This window comes from Physella acuta, unplaced genomic scaffold, assembly GCF_028476545.2.
Source record: "Physella acuta isolate Inbredline_101_S28 unplaced genomic scaffold, ASM2847654v3 ptg000342l, whole genome shotgun sequence".
NCBI lineage: Eukaryota > Metazoa > Mollusca > Gastropoda > Physidae > Physella > Physella acuta.
Genome location: NW_026731861.1, coordinates 36,225 through 52,197, shown reverse-complemented (window position 1 = coordinate 52,197; position 15,973 = coordinate 36,225). Strand labels below are relative to the sequence as shown.

Below are 15,973 nucleotides of genomic sequence, written 5' to 3'. Positions count from 1 at the left end.
TTTGCCTGGTATGCAGCAACAACAAGAAATAATAATATATGTATTATTTACCATGTTAATGGCTTATCAAATAGTTTAAACGTAGATTCTAGGTAAAATATTGTTTTTAATTAATTTTGGTCAAAGAATAAGTTCCTTTAGTAGTTACACTAAAATTAAATTATAGCCTAAACGCAAGGCCAATGACATCATAATAGTTACACCCACGCACTTTGTCTTTTCGCTTCCGGTCAGCCTCCACTGACTAGGCCTAGATCTAGAAAATAATATTTGTGGAACATCATTAATTTTCCAACGGAAACTCTGCTAGAATCTAGATCTAGCCATTCTTCGAATAATGGATTAACAATTAGCTGAGTTCGTATACCAGGCAGCCATTTATTTAAGGTTTAATAAAATTTAATGAGTTTTTCTAGATCTAGAATCTACTAGTTTTACTAGTACGATTGACTGACGTTTTTTACACTGTTACAGTAACTGTTGTGTTACACACACTGACACAGGTGACAGTTCTAGCTTCTTGCTAGCAGCTAGTCTATCTATCTCTAGATTCTCTAGATCTAGTGGACTGGGCTGGCATCTTTTCAGCTTTTGGACAACTTATAGCTAGTCTAGATCTAGTATTATAGTATATAAGTATAATCATAATCATTTAAACTTTTAAACTAACAATCTAAATTAGGGACATGGACCGGAGTCCTATATTCAAACACTTATGACAGCACTTAAAAATACCTGCAGCAGAATTGTGCTGCAGTGGATCCCGGGCCACTGCCAGATCCAGGGTAACGAAATCGCAGACCAGCTGGCAAAAATTGGGGGAAAGAAACCACAACCGGAAATTTCGCTACACCCAAAAGAAATAAAAAGAATAATTAAAAACAAACAAACGCAAATGTGGTCTGTCACACACCCTCACTACATTAAAGACGATGGCTATTACAATTTAACACGAAAACAACAATACATAATCTTTCGACTCAGAACAGGCCACAACAGACTAAATCAACACATGCACAAAAAACTGAAGGTTGGGTGTAGCGAAATGTGCCCTTGTGGCAAGGCCCCGGAAAACACTGAGCACGTACTCCAGGATTGTACTCTGTATGGCCAGGCAAGAGGCAGACACTGGCCCCAGCCCACCCCACTCAGGGAAAAATTATATGGGACACCTGACAAACTGGAAACCACAGTCCGGTTTGTCCACGAAGTTGGTCTTGTCGTCTGAATCCTTCACCATATTCAAAAATTAAGAACGAAGAAGAAGAAGAAGGGACATGGATAAAATTTGAATTTTAAAAAATTGAAAAATGTAATAGCACCATCTTATAGAGCTCATTTAGCCAGGAATAAAGATATTTTCATTTTAATTTTAGCTCAAACGGTTGCAAAGTTATGAATTTTTAACGTATTTAATTTTCGGGTTTTTTTATAATGGGGTTTTTCCAATTTCTGTGACCCTTATTTTTTGGATGTGAACAAAAACCTCTGTAACTTTTTAAATACCAGGTATTTTTTTATAAAAATTGACTAGGATCAAGCTTATCATATCAGTAAAAGGATAAGATACAAATAACTTCAGTGGAAGTGAAAAATTGTTAAAAGCAATGTTAACCAAGAGGGCCACCCCCCTAAAATTTTTGAGAAAATGTCTTATATAGGCAATACTAAATCTGCTGCCAAATTTTTATTATATGGAATATCTCAGTAAAAATTGGCTTAAATGATGTCAACAATGTACACATTCACAGAAAGTAAAAATATTTTACTTAGCTTATGTAGTTATGTTACAGTAATGGTCAAAATCAAAAAGTACTTTTTATTCTGCGCAATTACTTTCTTGCAAAAAAGAACTACAATGCCTAGCTTATTTTAGATAACTTTGCCTATTCTTTAAAGATAGTATAAATGATGGTTATTATATACTTTAATATGCCCACTGATCAAAGTTGATAAAAGAAATATTTTATTTAATAAAAATGGGCATGAAACTATGGTACCCCCCTTAATTTTGTGACGAAGAATTCTCCAACAGACAACATACATATGTTTCCAATTTTTAACCACTTGGAATATTTAGCTGAAAATCTGCTGAAATGTTATCAATATTGTATACATTCACAGAAAGTTCAGATATTTCATCTAGCTTATGTGGTTTTGTTACTGTTGGTCAAAGTTAAAAGGTCATTTTTGTCCAGCGCAGCTACTTTCTAACAAGAAAGAGGTACAAAGCTAAACTGATTATAATTTCTTTGCTTATATCATTCAAAAACAGTAAAATTTGTAGGTGATTATGTACTTTAAATACACATTGATGTAAGTTAATTAAAAAAATATTTCATTTCATAAAAATGGGTTTGAAGCAAGGGTACCCTCCTTATTTTGTAACGAAAATTTTGCTATAGGCAACCTTGGAATATTTAGCTGAAAATTGGTCTTTTTGTTGATACATTGTATACATTTCATCCATCGTGTTTATGCATCATCATAAACATGTGGTATTAAATTGTTAATGTAGGATACATAATAAACATCTGCCTGCAATTAGAAATACATGTCAAATTAAAATACATCTTTTACGTTTAAATGATGTAGATATTGTATTAGCTGACTGTGCATGGGGCAAATAAGTAAAGTTTGCTGTATCAGTGACCTTGGCATATGAAGGGATAGTGTGGTGAGCACTATGCCCATCTGCCTTAACTTTAACTGAAGTGAGTCAGGTACCCATCATAGCTGGGTGGACTCAGGGACGCTCTACAAACTTGAACCAGGCAGTCTGATACCCTGTGGAAATAGCTATTCTGGCTGTGAATTTTACCAGGCCTAACCATGCACGATCCTGAGGAATTGGCTACTCCAGCAGTGAAGGCTGTGACTTCAATTCAGCTGAACTTCAAAACCTGTTTAGAATAGATTTACAATTACATTTACGTTTTTATCTTTACATCTTTTGTGACTATTTATTTTTAGTTATTTTATTACAGAAGATCTGTGTTAATACAGACAGATATAGATCTAGTTAAAAGTAGGTGTAGAATAGATCTACACATGTATTGCAAATCCAAAAAGCCTAAACTAGAACGATTTTCTTCTTTCATTGAATTTAATTAAAAATGATCTACAGGTACAATAAAATGATATCTCCTACTACCCACTGTCACCCATTATCACAAAAAGCCACAGACCCCCCCTCCCCCTATTAAAATGACCTGAGCCTAAAACCCCTTTAAAATTGCAGCTTTATTTTTAACTTTATTTTTAACATAGCTCATGGTTTCTTTCTCAAATATTGACTATGGTCACTCTGGTCAAAAAGTATATTAATCAATTTCTATAAGTCTATTGCAATTTACAACAAAAAAAAAACAGTTTAAAACGCAAATTAGAGGCTATAACAAACTCATCACACATTGTGAAAAAATGTCGCCCCCCCCCCCCCCCCCCCCCAGACAGAAATGTGACATTATTTTTGGACACCAGCATCAAAAGCAAAGTTAGATTCTAGATCTATTATGATGTAGTATTTTTGTTAAAAGTATTTTAGATTTAAGTTTATTGTTATTCATAATATATTAATAGTTCAATTTATACATGAAAAAGTTACAAATGGGCTCGATATTAAAAAAAAAGAGAAATTATCATAGTATCCAATATTAACAACGAAACTTCAAAGAAACTTATATGGGAAACTTAACCCAGTAAAATAATTCATATTAAATAAATATGTAATTATAACACGAAATATAACTGCAACATCAGGAAAGAATCAATGTTTTATCAATAGAAGTGAAAATCAGTCAATAAAAAGCAAAAGGAGATGATGGATGGCTCTGATTGTAAAATCAGCTGTTATATTTTGCTTTAGCGTCATTGACAATATTTGGGAAATTCTGATTTTTACTAACTTCCGGTTTTAGTTTCATTATTTAAATCACTATTATTATGAGCATCCGGTTTGTTGAAATCAGAGATGCTTTCTTGGTCCCAAATAAAACCTTTTTGGGTCCGATTGTCGCTAAAAAAATTTGATATTCATATAGTAAAATGGTTGTTCTATTTGTGCCTTTAAACTTATTACTGTGCCATAAAATGCTATATCTGAAACATTTGCTCAAACTTACCTTATTTTCAATGAATAACTCCATAAAATAATAATCCATTGGAACAAAAAACAACTTGTAAGTAAAAACGATGTCCATTTCTAGTTGTAAATCTATTAAAACCATGACAATAATCATTTGGGTTGTAGGAAAAAAAATTTTTTTTCGAAACTGCCCATCGCAAAAAACGCCGTAGCGCAAAATCACGGTATCGGCGAACAGCTCTCCTCGCCCGCGGCAAATCGCGCGTCATATCCATGTCCCTAATCTAAATCTAGTACTGACAGTAGGCCTACTCATTATGAATTATGAAGGGATAGGGAGGTCATTTATTTTAAGTCAAGTACTGCAGTTTAGTTGACTGATACTGATAGTGCCACAAGACACTTAAGCACAACATTTTTAAAGTCAAAACAGCGAAAGCAGTAAATTTGATCTTATAGTTTTGCATAATATTAATTGCTTTACCATCTTACAGGGATTTTGTGATCTCTTGATAATTGCTAACGATAATGAACACTTTTTTTGTAGTTGGTGCTGAAGCTGCTCTGCAGTGCCTTTTTCAAAATAAAAAGTAACATCAAATAAAAATGGCTGCAACTTCATCGTCAGGTACAATTTTGTTCTTAATAATTGTTTTAATTGGAAGGACTTTGAATACAAATTTTAGGATTGTGTCAATACAAATTGGTTTATCTAACCATGACTTCTACAGCACAGATACATATTTTTTTAAATTAAAAATTGTTTCATAACTGATTTTTCTAATGAACTGCTTTTTAAGTGTAACTTTAAAAATATGTATTATATTTACAGCTGGTGCAGAGGCTGACATCATTGAAGAAATTAAGATTTCTCAGATCTCTCCACTTCCTTCAACCTCTCAACCAAAAGCTACAATGAATGTGTACACACCGCTACTGGGCTCTTCAAGAACAACAAAATGTCAGCCCCCTTTACTCTCCAACTCCTCGTCCAGTAACACATTTCGTATTTCTGAAACTGGCACTGCAAAGCCACTCCCAGCTAGGGCTAAGAATGGAAAAGCCCCTCTTGATGTGCGTCCTAGAGGCCAGCGATCTGCTGTGAGACCGTTCTTCTGCTGTGGCAGTGAGCTGTCTCTTGTCAGTTTGGTTGATGGGTTAGAGTTGAAAGATTCACCTACTAGGAAAGTCACAAGCATTGAGTGTAATAGTTCATCCGAGGAAGATGAATCATCTTCTTCTGGTGCATCTTCAAGAAAAACATCTGGCACCAGCGGTGTAAATAATCTTACTCCAATAGGCGAGGGCCGTACTCAGATTGTTCGGAGGAAGAAAAAAGATAAGCACAATGCTAAGAAAAAGTTTTGGAGTTTAAGGATAAGAGGCCGCTGGAACCCCAGATGGAGGGCGTCACAGCCTCAACGTGTGGCCAGTCATCGCTGTGATATTTCCTACCATGCTACCGGTTGCCAGGGTACTTATCAACCAACAGGATCTCCAGGATCTGGTAGAAGGTCCCCTCGTGTCAGAACAATATCAAACTCCCGCCAGTTCATTGACTTGACATTTGTGCAGGATTTTGACAAGCTTTACCCAACAGAAGACATTGACACTATACGAAAACGGGAACGTGCAGAGGAAATGGCCACAGGGGTGGAGGTAGGAACCGGCGGCCATAACCACAACCACTTGCACCACAGGGTAAACTGGTTATTTGATCGTGATGAGATGTTACTGTGGAGAAATCGAATGCCGACGGCCAGTCCTGATTCAGCGGTGTCATCCCCAGAGGTGTCGTCGCTTGAGGATTACTCTCTTATGATGAACAACGTAGTCCGACAGTGGTCAGGTCCTGTGAGTAAACCTCTGGAGGATAGGTCTTCATCTATGCTGCGCATTCACACTCAGATTGATTTCATTCACTGCCTGGTGCCACAGTTGAACAACATTTTAGCTTGTCCTTTCTACTGGGGGGTGATGGACCGCTACGAGGCAGAGCGGCTGCTGGACAACAAACCAGAAGGGACTTTCCTCTTGCGGGACAGCGCTCAAGAGGACTTTTTATTCTCTGTCAGTTTCCGGCGGTACAACCGGTCGCTGCATGCTAGAGTTGAGCAGTGGAACCACAGGTTCAGCTTCGATGCCCACGACCCGGCCGTGTTCTCTGCCCCGTCCGTCTGCGAGCTGATGGAGCACTACAAGGACCCGTGCTGTTGTATGTTTTTCGAGCCCATGCTGACCCGTCCCCTAGCTAGGAATTTTCCCTTCTCCCTGCAGCACATCTGCCGGGCTGTGATATGTGATCGGCTGGTGTACGACCAGATTCGGTTGCTCCCTCTGCCAAACAGCCTTAAACAGTTCCTTCAAGTCTATCATTATAAACAAAAAGTCAGAGTCAGGGTGTTTGATGACTCCGAGTCAGCAAGCCCTGGAGCGAACTTTGTTCATTAGAATATGGTTCATTATTTTATTTTTTTCTTGAGGATGTTCAAGCTTTTGCATTTATTTCTCAAATTTTATTCTGTATATTTTTTTTTACCAACAGGTGGCAAGGTGGTGGACTAATAAATGTAACTACCAGTAACCCTTTACAGGCATCCGTTGATAAACACGTTTTTTAATATTACCTCCAACATAGTGATAAAGACTATATTTTGGAATGGATTAAATAGATTTCTATGAATCATAAAGCGTCCATCCAAGAGTCAATTTTTTTTTGTGAATTCTGTTTTTTTTTAACAGATGAGAAAGAATCTTTTCGTAAGCAAAAATTAAGTTTAAAAAAATTGCTGTTCAAATGTGATAGTGGAGTCTCACTTTCTTTAGCACCCAAGTTTGAAACTACCCTTCTCCTGTTATGGGTGAAAGGTGAATTCCTTTACAAGACATGATATGGTTCATCATTTTGGCACCTTGCTAGTAAAAACTTCAAAATTGTAGCCTGTTAATAGTAATTATCTTTATTTATTGATGTCTTTTACACACTTATACTGTGAATACTAAATTCTGTGTTTTATGTTTCTATTCCTTTGTCATATATAACCTAGACACCATGCTTATACATCAACTAGTCAAGACTGTTTGTATTAGAATTGTGACAATTTTTATTTTATTGTCAAAATACAGATTGATGGTAAACATTTTACATGAAACTGGGGACAATGTAATCTTCAACATGCTTTTCTGTTTACAGTATGTGATTGTTGATATTAAATATTTCTTTCATATTGAATGCAGGCATACATGTGCCACGATAGATTTACCTATTTCTTGTTTATGTTATGATATTTTTGTTTGATCCTCTGTCAAGCAAAGCATTTCAAATTTGACTTATGTGATTTATGTCTTTCTGCTACTTTTCTTCAGCTTTGTTTTAACTTACATGAACTGTCTGACTTCTTACTCATTCATCTTATTTACTTTAATCATGACTGTTCTGATTTTTAAATGTAAAATTATTACCCAGCTAACTCAACTTAGCACACACAGTCTAAGTAATAGGTACACTAACTGCAATTTTATTAGTACTTTACAAGCAAAAAGAAAACCCAAAAATCACTACATAACTTTTTTCAAATAATTGTTTATTAAAGAGCAATCTTAGTTTTACCTATTTAGTTTAAATATATATAATGTACTTTTACTGAGTGAAATTTTTATAGCTGTCACTTTTTCCAACGCCTGGGTATTTACAGTTGTCTCTTCTAGTGTAATTTTTTTTATATCCTCTAAAAAATAATGTGATTATCCAAGTAGTTTATAAGTATACATAATAAACAGAAACCTGATTGATTACTTTAGTTTAATTTTTTTTTAGATTACAAATCAAAAGTAATGAATCTTGTAAGAAATAAATGTTATTGTATATAAAAGGTGTATTTATTTTAAGGCAGTTATAGTTTATAAAATTGAGATTGTTTCAATTTTAACTTTTTTCTATTTAAAAAACTAAACTCAGAGCTGTCTTGTAAGATACCATTTAAGTTTAAAATTGTGCTGCATTTTGTATGTTTGATTATTTATCCCTTTCAATGTATGTACATAGCACATAACAAAGCAATCACATGAAACAAAAAGGTAAATATCTACCATTTTTTTTACACTTGCAAATTTACTTTGCAACCAATGTATTTCCACTTATAAATTCTATTTACTCTCTAACATTTATCTGTAAATAATGTTAATTTTTTAGGATGTATTACACATACATAGCTGATTTAATTTAGGGTATATTGTTAAATGCTCCTTTGCTTAAAGAACAACTTCAATGTCCTTTCATTATATTTTCCTTAATCATCTCATCAAATCACTTGGTATGAAAATATTTCAACTAATCATATTCCGTGTCAATTCTTATCGCTACAGTGCCATTTAATTGTTTTAATTGTTTATTTTATGTTCTCAATGCACAGATCTTGGTTCAGCACCTTAAAAGCTTGTGAAAATTGTGCACACAAATTTTACCAGTCATGCTTAATATTTTTCAAACTAAAATATAGAACTTTGTAAGGGGTAAGATCTAATTTTATGTCTAGCAAAAGCACAAATGTGGAATTTGAGATCAGGGTTCTAGGAGTAAGGGGTTAAATGTTTTTAAAATAGGTGCAATCTTCAACTTAAAATGATACCATCAAGAGACATACTAGAGCTTGAAAAGTTTGTGACCTTCTGGAACATTCAGCTTTGTCTTGTTACTCAAAGGATGTGTTTAATTATATTTTTTTTTTTACTCTAGCCCCTTGTTATCAAACTGAATGTATTCTAGAAATTAGAACTTTTTACCCTTCAAAACAATGGGTTGATACATGCCAATGCACTTAATTTGTCATTAAATGTACCTGCTAATAATAAAACCAAAATAAACCTTTTTATTTTTCTTTCAATTTGTTTGCCAATTACTAAAGAATGTCTATTGTTCTACCAGGCCTTAATGCAATTCAAAAAAACAAAAATTATTTATATTTCAAAAGTTTAATCATAAGCTTCATCTAACTCTTCAGAAAATGACTCTACTGGCCCTGAGTTATGCATAGAGAACACATCGGCCAGCATATGGTTAGGAATTTCAGACCCCCGAACTTTTAAAGTGTAGCACGCTGTTTCAACCTTTTGCAAGCTTTGTCGCAGTACCCTTGTCTTTTGCCTCAACTCTCTTGGGGGGTGAGCAAATGTTGTGAATGCATCATTGATGATTCGCATCATAGTCGCAACCTATGTAAAAAAAAATATGTACGTAACATATATAATGCTGGTTTATCAAAATCCTGTTGAAGAAAAAATTTAAATACTGTGGTCACATATCATTTATATTATTGCTTTTTTTTATGTTCTTTCTTAAATTATCTACATATAACTATTACCAGGAGGGGTATTAGAATCCCCTAATATGATAGCCATCTTATATTTACAGTTAAGTGTTTCAACATCTTGAATGTTAAAAAAACACCAGGTATTTTAAGTATCTATTGCAAGTAAATCATCTCGCACTATTCCACATGTAAATGCATATTTACTTATACAGCGTTTACACTTGCGACATGTATACTATACATTTCTAGAAAAAAAAACTTCGCAATAAGTGAGTAGGCTCTCCTATTATCTTAGGCCCTATAGCGAAGTTTTTTTTCCTAGAAATGTATAGTATACATGTCGCAAGTGTAAACGATGTATTACATATATACATGACTCTTTCAATTTTTCGACCAAAGAAAAAGTCTGCCTACACTACAGATTACCAGGTTGTTTAAAAAAGAAATTTCGACTAGACAGTAACCAGCAAATACTTACAACTGAAGGCTTTTCTAGGTCTCCAGCCCCAACACTGTTTATTGCCATTCTCATCAGCTCCCCTGTAAAGTCCCCAACTCCCAGCATGTACTCAGTGGGAGGTATGTGTACAGAGAGATGCCGCTGCGCCTCACATTTTGGAATTGTGTCTTGGCCCCCCTCGTTGGTTATTGCTCCCTCATTGGACGGACATTGAGACTCATTATCTGAGGTTGCGAGATCTGTCATTTTTTCAATGGTTGATTGAACGTTGGAGGAGTGTGAGGTAGACGGAGACAACACAGGGACGGAAAAGGTCAAGTCGGACTGTATTTTTTCAACACCAACTAATTTTTCACTAGCTAAGTAATGGTAAAATGTAACAGCCTCTATGTATTCCTGCAAACCTTGCAAAAAAAGGGAAAAACAAAGATTATTGAATACTATGGAAATAAAATGTCTATTTCGTTTTATTTCTATAATCAAATACAGGGTAAAGACTAAAGACAAACGCAATTATAGTTTTGTTATTTAACAATATTAATGTAAGCATATAGCTTATAATTACTTGTCTGTTATATTTGATTACAAAAAAAAAGAAAAGGGTGATGCTGTTGATCTCACCTGGTGAATATGCTCTTAAAAACTGAAAAGGATCTTGTGTATCCAGTTCTTGGGCTAACTCCAAAAATTTGGTGCTGTTTAACTCCTGTATTTTCTCCAAAGCTTCAGAAAGGACCACATCTTTATCTTCTGACCTACCAAAAAAGTACAATGCGTTATCTTGTCCACTTGTATTATATATACATCAAATTTACATGTTTTTACCTCTAAAATAATTGTAGTTACATAAAAGTTAAGTGTTACAATTAATAACAATCAACAACACAGTGTTTACATCATTTGCGACATGTATAAGCTAGAAAAAAACTTGCAATAAGTAAGTTTACATGTTAAGTGGGAAAAATGTTTTCATGTAGGCTAACATTACTAACAATAACTAGTTGCGTTTTTTTAATATCCTAGACTTGCATAGTATACATTTTGCAAGTGTAAATGCTGTTGTTTTTTTTTTTAATCTTGACTGCACTAAATAGATCTAGAAAATTTTAATTGAAGTAATACAATAGTAAAAATCAAAACACTTGATTTATTTTCCTGCAAAATCCTAAAAAATCTGTATTACAGAATTTTTTTTTAAAAAGTGCAACTTTATTTCTGAACAATACTAATAATAATACTTTTAGACTACACAAGTGATAGCCTCAATCCTCCAACTTACCCAGCAACACGCTGTAGTAGAAAAATTATTCTTTTGCTCTCTATTGTAATATCTCTGCTTAATTTTACAATACGTTCATAGCGGTCATTTCTAGAGTCCAATTCTACTTGAAAAATTCTGAAAGATTTGATGATAGGTGAGTTGTCATCAAGACCGGAATCATTCAGTTTGGGACGTTTTCCTGTGGACAAATGAAGAAGCATTTAAATAAACAATCATAGGCCTATTAAAATTAATTAAAAGTAACCAACTATTAGATTAGTTAAATAAGTTAATAGTTAGATTTAATTCTGATTCTTAATAAAAAAAAAGTGATGGACTTCTATGGTCTATCTTCTTGCTCTTGGACCAAGAGTCTTGGACTTGGTACTTCGTGTCAGTATCTCTATTATTATGAATAATATTATTTTAGATCTAGATCTAATAAATTAATGAAATAAAATATTTGGCGGCCTAAAAATTAAAAATATAGATCTACATAATTTAAGAATTTTGACTGACTCATTAATTGGGTAAACTCATGATATAGCGTTTGTTATTATTCTGGAATGGTATAGCAGTAAAAGACAATAAAACCGTGGCATAGTCTGTCATGCCATTTTGGAAACCACCAGAAATACTGTAAACCATAGTTTATTTGGCACCATATTATTTTTAATACATAATGTTTAAAAATGTGCATAGATTGATTTTAGTTGCATTTTAAGTACTGTTTTGCTAAATATTTTGTATTTTGAATTATTTTTAGTGTATGTGCTAAATATTGCTACTACTAAATATTGTTCTAATTCTTCTTACTACTTAAGTAAATATAATCGTCTTATTTTACTAGGCCTAGCTCTAGATGTAGTAGTTGTCGCAAAACTTTGTTTTTACTGTTTCTTAAAAAAAAACATTTTATTGCCAATTGTTGCTAATTTTCTATCAATTAAACTTTAAATTAAGTTAAAGCATTAATTTGATGCACCTGACTTTTTTTATTTCAACTGTCAAATAAACTATTGTTTACAGTTAAGAACAGAGGCGTAGTGACCCTTCCCGGCGCCCGGGACAAACTTTTCGATTTTGCACCCCCCCTCCCCTCGAGATTTTGATTTGCACCCCCCCACCTCAAACTTTCAATTTGCACCCCCCTCAACCTTTCAATTTATTTTTCCAACCCATTTTGGCGCCCCCTACGCTCGGCGCCCGGGGACATATGTCGTCCCCCCCTCGCTACGCTACTGGTTAAGAATGTTAACAAAACTCAACAAACATTACTGGATAATTTCCGAAGCTATATTGTGAGATTACCCAGAAATTGTACTAGATCCTTACCTAGATCTAGAATCTAATTTTTTCTAATGTAAATTAGGTTGTCGCTTGATCTACTTTTTTTTACCGACTTCATGGTAATGATGGCTGCCGAAAACGATACAGTGATTCCGTTTTTTAACAATGTTTGATGGTCATTTCAGAAATATATTCTAATAATCATTATTTTTGTGTATTATTCAACAATACCAATGTTTGATGCAAGCTTGCCATTTGTAGATTTTTTTTGTCTAATCGCTGAGAATATCAAGCAGAACATAATAAAAGTAAGCAAGACGTGAATTGCCTTGTAAACCTATTAAAAATATGATAAACTAGGCCTATAGAAAATTATAAATTGCGTCCTACTAAAATAATTTCATTAATTTTTTTAAAATCATGCAGGATAAGAACAAAACTTTTTTGAGACAAAAGCTAACTAAGCTTGCCCATTTTGCCCGCCGTGTATTTTAATGGGAAGACACATTTCTGCTGAACTTCCTAAAATCTAAAACAAGGTATCACTGAGTTTCATTCAGTCATATCGTCGTATGATTGTAGTCATTTTAAAACTTTAAAAAATGAAAAGAAACGCGTTTTTTCGCAAATCTTTCTAGGCTACCGATTAAATTTGATAAATAAAAGTGGTATCAAATTAATAGATTGAAATTATAAGGTAAGCAGCAAGTACTAATAACTAAGTAGTAGGCCCTAAATGACTCACTAAATGTAGTTTTTAATTTTAATTGTGTTTAAGTCATCTTGAAGTTTAAAATCTTAGGTGACAGACTAGATCTATAATTATTAAATTAAATATCTGACTATATCATCATGTCATATAATATATACTAGATCTATATAGATCTAGATTCTAGATCTATGTATTATCATAGGGTAATTTATCGTTTTGGGTACGTAAAATCGCCCGCGGCTATTAATGTACGAAAACGGGTGTGGGGAAATTGCGAGACGCGAAAAGCGAAATGGCGAGGCGGGAAAATGCGAGAAGGTAATGCGAGACATACCTGCGGAATTACGGGTAAATAGCGAGACACTTTTTGCGAAAAAAGTTTTTTCCTTTTTTTTTTCCATCTTTATTTATTTCAATTATTTTTTTAAATATTTTTAAAATAAACAAGCATTTAACCATACCCTTTAACACGAGTGTTGTATGTTGTTATTTTTTATCTAGATACTAAGAAGATAGATAGATCTAGATATAGATCTATCTATTTAAAAATCCTAACATCGTTGCTGTGCTACTGTCATCGCCCGCTCTTGTTAGCGAGAGGAAAATCCCGTCTCAGTCGGCATTAATTTAAAAATCTAGCCCGATCATGTTTATACAAACGTGAGCTGTGTCATTGTGAATTGTTGGTATAATCTTGTCAGCAGGAGAGATATTTTGCAACATCTATTTATGGATTTTTGTACTTGCAAAAAGTGTAAAAGTATAAACAGTTCTAAAAAGTGCAATTTATTTATTTATTAAGTAATTTTAATTACAAACAAAATCTTCTGAAACAGTCCTCAAACACACCTCGTGACACCATCTTTCACACATAGTACACCCAACCCAGTTCATTAGACTCCCATTTATACATTTTTCTTTTGCTTCTTCTTCCAATCCACATTCACAACATTTCACATTCTCATCACAGTTGACCTCCTCGTTCATCCCACAAACAACACTGGCACCCATGTTCTCATCATCATCATTCGCACGCTCAACATCGGTTTTCCATTTTTTATAATTTGTATTTTTTATCATTTCTGTAATTTTGGCAATGTCTTGCTCATTGTTGTCACCAGCAGTTGAGTTTTTTTAAAACATCGATATTTTCCCAAAATCTTGTCTAATTTCGGTCAAAATAGAGTATTTTAATCAATTCCTATTACAATGTATTAAAACAGTTTTCTAAAACGCGAAAAAACGTCTAAAATTCTTTTTCTAACATTGCTTTTTTATAGTGTGACCCCCCCTCCTCCCCCTCATCACACATCGTCATAAAATGACAGACCCCCCCCCCCTATGAGTGTGACGTCATTTATGGAAGACCCCAAATAACACCACCACCAAAACCAAAAAATTCAGATAAGTTCAACTTGGTTTTAAAAATATTTGAAGTAGGCCCATAGCTTACGATATAGCACGAGCAACTGATAATATCGGTGACGTCACTTTATTTTGTTGTATCCAAATGATGTAGGCATTTCCTTGTGCTTAGATTTATATGGTAAAAAAAGCTAGAAAAAAATCGTAGGCTGCGGCTATAATACAAAATCTCTATGCAACAATAGAAAATATGTTTGCGGCGGCAGCGGATCCGGGCACGGCGATCTTCAAAGACGGTAAATCAGGCGGCCTCGGCGTTCCACACAAAAGACAGATGTTGATCTATCGTCGGCGGTATTTCAGTCGGTTTCGAACAAGGTGGTATTCTAAGTCGACACAAAAGATGGGGGTGTTGACAAATCATCAGTATGTCTAGCGACGGAAAAATCGGAAGTTTTAACAATGCAAACGAAACGTCTTTGAAGTCTGGACCAAATACCACTGAAAATCGGGTGCGGTAAATTTTTCGCAGAAATCTTCGCATTTCAACACCACCCAGCGTAAGTATCGGCTTGTGGTAAAATGCGAGACAAAAAAGTCACGTGACCGACCGTTTTCGCGCCCTTCTCGCATTTTCCCAACTCGCCATTTCGCTTTTCGCGTCTCGCAATTTCCCCACACCCTACGAAAACGTTACCTCATTGTCAAGGCTCTAATTGGAGTATATTGTCAAATGTTTGTGTCAAATATTATAGATAAATGAATAATAAACCTAAATCAATGGCTAAATATATCGATATAGGCTAGAAATCAACTTTAAACAGCAGTGTCTGAGAGCAAGATTTGCTATATAAACAGCAGCCATTTGTAAAATAGAGTGGCTTCCCCCTGAATCTCCCGCTAAAAGCTTATAAAAATAAAACTTAAACAAGATTGCTGCTATTTAAGTAAATGAGCATGGTTGCATCTGTTGGAAACATCGCTAGTCTGTCTTCATTTATTACGGAAAAGTTTTAATTCAATTGTTTAAAAACAGGTAAATAAATGAAACAAGGAAACATTTTTGTATTTTAAAAAACATAAATAAATCCTCCTCAAAATGTGAAATAATTATTAAAATTTAAGGAGTCACCTGGTTTTCACATTACAAGTCGCGGGCGATTTTACGTACCCAAAACGATAGATTACCTATCATAGTATTGGGAGTATTATGTATTTTATGTAAATTGAAGTAAATTCAAATGTGAAATTGGCCTACTTTTGTCATCTCGGTTACCGTTTGCAAATTCTCTGTTCTTTTTTGAACGCCCTCTGCTATATTCCCCCCTAACTTTATTGTTGTAAGACGTTGCCATACTAGATCTATCCTGAAGATTATAGAACCACCAACTCTAGATCTTCTAGATTGTAAAGTCAAAGTGGCTAGATCTTTTCTAGTGTTACTGGATATCTCTAGCTAGACTAGTGACTAGACTCTCTAGACTCTAGA

General features: G+C 34.3%; 2 protein-coding genes across 3 annotated transcripts; one reads left to right on the top strand and one right to left on the bottom strand.

Moving 5' to 3' along the window:
• Positions 1-245: 245 nt before the first annotated feature.
• On the top strand, positions 246-8,955 carry LOC131941031 (suppressor of cytokine signaling 5). Of its 2 annotated transcripts, none has more exons than XM_059300012.1 (3): positions 246-357; positions 4,635-4,715; positions 4,920-8,955. In XM_059300012.1, the coding sequence occupies exons 2-3, from the start codon at positions 4,694-4,696 to the stop codon at positions 6,536-6,538; spliced, it is 1,641 nt and encodes a 546-aa protein (XP_059155995.1). In that variant the 5' UTR covers positions 246-357; positions 4,635-4,693; the 3' UTR covers positions 6,539-8,955. The 2 variants fall into 2 exon arrangements, with proteins under 2 accessions (XP_059155995.1, XP_059155994.1); XM_059300011.1 differs by having other exon boundaries at positions 246-387.
• LOC131941032 (translin-associated protein X) lies at positions 8,573-15,964 on the bottom strand. Its single transcript, XM_059300013.1, has 5 exons — positions 15,743-15,964; positions 11,136-11,316; positions 10,478-10,611; positions 9,875-10,260; positions 8,573-9,298 (listed from the first exon to the last, which is right to left on the bottom strand). The coding sequence occupies exons 1-5, from the start codon at positions 15,837-15,839 to the stop codon at positions 9,059-9,061; spliced, it is 1,038 nt and encodes a 345-aa protein (XP_059155996.1). The 5' UTR covers positions 15,840-15,964; the 3' UTR covers positions 8,573-9,058.
• Between the last annotated feature and the right edge of the window lie 9 nt (positions 15,965-15,973).